Raw genomic sequence first — 4,501 nt, 5'->3', positions numbered from 1 at the left:
AAGACGGGAAAAATGTTCATGTCTCATCTCTCCTATTAAGACCTAAGGGTTTAATAGTTTGACCTCTGTCGATGAGGTATGCCTCTCTAGCTTTGCGTACACTGTCATGATTAGATTTGATGAGTTCGAGAGGAATTAGTAGCATGTCAGAAGCGTTATGGTCGTTAGAAAGAAAATGTTCTGAAACTATGGTGGGTTTGGAACTATTTGTTTGTTTGTCGACTGGTCTACGGTGTTCGTTAAAACGGTCTTTAAGTCGTCGTTTTGTTTCTCCTATGTATTGTTTGTGGCAGCGGTTGCAGTGTACCATGTAAATAACGTTTTTAGAGACGTCCAGAGTGACAAGAATGGCGTTATTGGGTAATTGTCCGGAACTGCTATGGGAACCAGAATGGCTCCTTCTTACGCCAATTTGTATCTCGCCAAATTTGAGACGGACGCATTACTACGTGCTCCATTTCAACCACACATATGGCGGCGCTTCATAGACGACATCTTCATGATATGGACACACTCTCTCGACGACCTCCAAACCTTGAACACTGCTCATCTCAATAACATTCACCCCACTATTAAATTTACATCCAATTATTCTCTCACATCTATACCCTTTCTGGACGTCAGTGTGCCTCTCTATAACGGCACTATCACTACCGACCTTTATACTAAGGCTACTGACAAACGTCAATACTTGTTACAATCTTCATGTCATCCTAGACACACTAAGAGAGCCATTCCATTCAGCTTAGCTCTCAGACTTCGACGTATTTGTTCTTCTGACGAAACTTTTAAACTCCGAACAAACGAACTCAGAACGTATCTCAACAAACGGGGATACAATCTTTCATTCCTCAACCAAGAAATAGGACTAGGCATCCCACGTTCCGACGCTATAGCTACGAAAGACACCTCCGACACCAACCAACCTATACGAGTACCCCTTGTCGTCACATACAATCCAGCCCTTCGTTCCACAGGCAGCCCAAGCTCGCGTCACTAGAGAGCGTGTAATAATTAATTCAGTAGTGGGCATGAAAACCTTTGAGTGCAAGCAGCCATTGAGAATTTTTAAAAACGCATTATAAGACTTTGTATGGGAAATAAAATGCTGTCGATTATGAAGGTTAAAAACGCTAAATTTAAGTTTCATTCAATAAAACGAATAAAACTGCCAAGTTCGCGGCGTCACTAGAGAGCGTGTGATAACTAATAACTAGTGAGACGATGACCTTTGAGTGCAAGCGGTATTGGGTTACGGGCAGCCGTTGAGAATTTGAACGCATTATAAGACTTTGTATGGGAAATATAATACCGACGATTCTGACGCTTAAAAAAAACGCTAAATTTAACTTTCATTCAATAAAATGGATAAAACTGACTCACCTCTGGTGTATTCTTGTGCGTTTTGGGGTTTATTTTGCCGTTTCGGGCATTCTTTGAAATCACTGTCATTCCCTTCATAAGACGGAGTCAAGGCAGCACACCCAGATTTCGATCGTAAGCTCACATAGTTCGCTCAGAGGCGGCACTTACCCCATCCCCACAGTTACGCTATTGGTGGCTCGTAACAAAGGAACTGACCGAGATGCTGTGACGTGGGGATGGGGTAAGTGTTGTACATGAAATAACTGTACCCCATCGGGTGGAGTTAATTTGACCTCGGACCCAAGCTCCGTTACCATTTTCAAAATCATCAGCTGTTGGAGAAACGACGCTATCGTGGAATCGGAAGCAGAAAATGCTCATTTCCAGCAAAGTGAGTGGGGATTTTTGACGTCGAAACATTCACCGAGGTTTGAGAATGATGGGGCTTTAGCTCTGCGTGAAAAAATCGCGGCTGGGATGGATTTTCGAGGTGCAAACCGCCTCTGAACGGACTACGTGAGCTTACGATCGAAATCTGAGTGTGCTGCCTTGACTCCGTCTTATGAAGGGAATGACAGTGATTTCAAAGAATGCCCGAAACGGCAAAATAAACCCCAAAACGCACAAGAATACACAAGAGGTGAGTCAGTTTTATTCATTTTATTGAATGAAAGTTAAATTTAGCGTTTTTTTAAGCGTCAGAATCGTCGGTATTTTATTTCCCATACAAAGTCTTATAATGCGTTCAAATTCTCAACGGCTGCCCGTAACCCAATACCGCTTGCACTCAAAGGTCATCGTCTCACTAGTTATTAATTATCACACGCTCCCTGACGACGCCTGACGCCGCGAACTTGGCAGTTTTATTCGTTTTATTGAATGAAACTTAAATTTAGCGTTTTTAACCTTCATAATCGACAGCATTTTATTTCCCATACAAAGTCTTATAATGCGTTTTTAAAAATTCTCAATGGCTGCTTGCACTCAAAGGTCATCATGCCCACTACTGAATTAATTATTACACGCTCTCTAGTGACGCGAGCTTGGGATGCCTGTGCTTGAAGAAGAAAGGCCGTGCCTTTCGAAATATCGGAAAATATACTTCCCTGACCGTGAAATCAGCCTTGCTCTTTTTTTAGATTATTTGCAAAAAAAAAACAATGTCGGATCGATTCCTGTATTTAGGCGCAAGTGTGTGGTTTTGTTGGTAAGCACTCGTTTCCACATCTCAAACTGCCCTTCCTCTCTTAAAATTTTAATACACAAAGTATAAATTACACTTAATATTTTTTTTAAGATAGAAAAAGAAGTTACATAAATAGAGCGAGATTCTAACCCGGGCTTTCGGATCACCAGGCTTTGACCTAAACCAGTAGAAGTTACTAGACTACCTGGTTTTGTTTGCCCGCCATTTTGAATTTCAGTCAAGTGGAACGTAATGCCAGACTGAACGTTTTCCCTGGAGACGCCCCTCCCTCATTGGCAAAATTTCAAGATCGATCACACGCGACGGAGCGACGGAGCAGCGGGTGGCGTGATGGACACACGCCACTGCACATACCGTAGGTGTTAAATATGTGGTTCGGGTTACGTCGCATGAATTCTCGCGCACCCATATTGAGTTGATTATGGATGTTCAACAGCTTTTTAACAATCTTAAGAAAGAAGCAGAATGTCCACTGTGTATAGAAACGGTGAAAAATCCCAAGACATTGCCATGCCTTCACTCATTCTGCCTGGAGTGTCTCGAAAAATTGGCAGGCTTCACAAGAAGACAGCTACAAACAACGATCAAATGCCCAGTTTGCCAAACGTCTTTTCAAATACCCGAGGAAAACACATTCAATAATTTGCCCACATCGTTTCATCTCAACCGACTGGTGGATGTTCTCGCTCTGAAAGAAAGCAGCGCACAGGCTCAGAAATGCGATAGTTGTGAAGACAACAACACTGCAACTAGTTACTGTTTCGTGTGCCATAATTATCTCTGCGAAGACTGTTTTGAGGCTCACCAACGCTTGAAGGCCACAAGAGGTCATCGCAATGTTTTGATCGACAAATTGCAAGCGCAAGATGTCGAAGAATTGATCAACAGACCCGTCATGTGTTCACATCAATATCATGAAAATCAAGCCCTGGAATTTTACTGCGAAGAATGCCAGGTTCCTATTTGCCACAAGTGTAGTGTAGTGAGTCATAATCGACACACCATGACAGACACTCAGAAAGCTGCACAAGTACAAAAGATGCAAATGGCAGAAGCTGCGAAGAAAGTGAAAGCGGAAACTGTTATGTACGAGGACCTCATAAAAAAGCAGAAAGAGTTAATGGAGAGTTACGAAAACGAAATTTTGGCCGCCGAAAAGACAATGACAGACTCTGTGGAAGAATTTATTCGTGATTTGCGGGAACAAAACAGGACCTTAAACGCTGAGTTGGATGGAATTTATTACTCCCAACAAAAACATCACGCAACACGACTGGAAAACTTTGAATTGATGATCACTCAATTGAAAAGCTGCGTTGAACGAGGCGAGAGTATCTTAGAAAGAAACATCAACGCTGAAATTGTACAAACAAGTCAGGCTATCGTTGGACGTTCTGAAGAACTACTGAATGCTAGAAAACCTCAAATTTATAAACCACCACAGGTATATCACATATTGCAAAATGAACTGAATTTTTTGGATCGAATTGTGGTTAGTAACACCGTTCCTTCGATGTCGTTAGTTGAAAGACAATGTGACAAAGGAGAAGCCGAAAAGACAGAAATACATTTTACTATTGTAACAAGAGATTCGAATGGTTTGCAGTGTTATAACAAAGACGATCAAATAGAAGTCAGTATTTTAACTCCAGGAGGTGATCAACTGAAAACAGACATCAAAGACACCAAAGACGGCAAGTATACGGTAACATACACACCACGGTGTGCTGAACAACATAGAGTGGAGATCCAAGTTAATGGACATCCGCTGACTGATAGTTCCTGGGTTGTGCAGGGGGTCCCGCGTCAGTATCAATTTGCGTTTCAGTTTGGATCAACTGGGAAAGGACAGGGAGAGTTTCAGGAGCCTTGGGCTATTGGTGTAAATAAAACAACTGGGACAATTGCTGTGTTAGACTTCGACAATAA

At 42.1% G+C, this 4,501-nt stretch overlaps 1 protein-coding gene across 1 annotated transcript in view; it reads left to right on the top strand.

The window, feature by feature from the left end:
* The first annotated feature begins 2,951 nt into the window (after positions 1 to 2,951).
* LOC146470483 (E3 ubiquitin-protein ligase TRIM71-like) overlaps positions 2,952 to 4,501 on the top strand; it is a 2,509-nt gene continuing 959 nt past the window's right edge. The window contains exon 1 of the mRNA XM_085122534.1: positions 2,952 to 4,501. This exon is cut by the window's right edge and continues 959 nt beyond it. Within this exon, the coding sequence (XP_084978660.1) occupies positions 2,994 to 4,501 (1,508 nt within the window). The 5' untranslated portion in view covers positions 2,952 to 2,993.

This window comes from Pavona decussata, unplaced genomic scaffold (genome assembly GCF_977016875.1).
Source record: "Pavona decussata unplaced genomic scaffold, jaPavDecu1.1 SCAFFOLD_114, whole genome shotgun sequence".
In the NCBI taxonomy this organism is placed as follows: Eukaryota; Metazoa; Cnidaria; class Anthozoa; order Scleractinia; family Agariciidae; genus Pavona; species Pavona decussata.
This window is presented reverse-complemented; position numbering and strand designations above follow the sequence as displayed.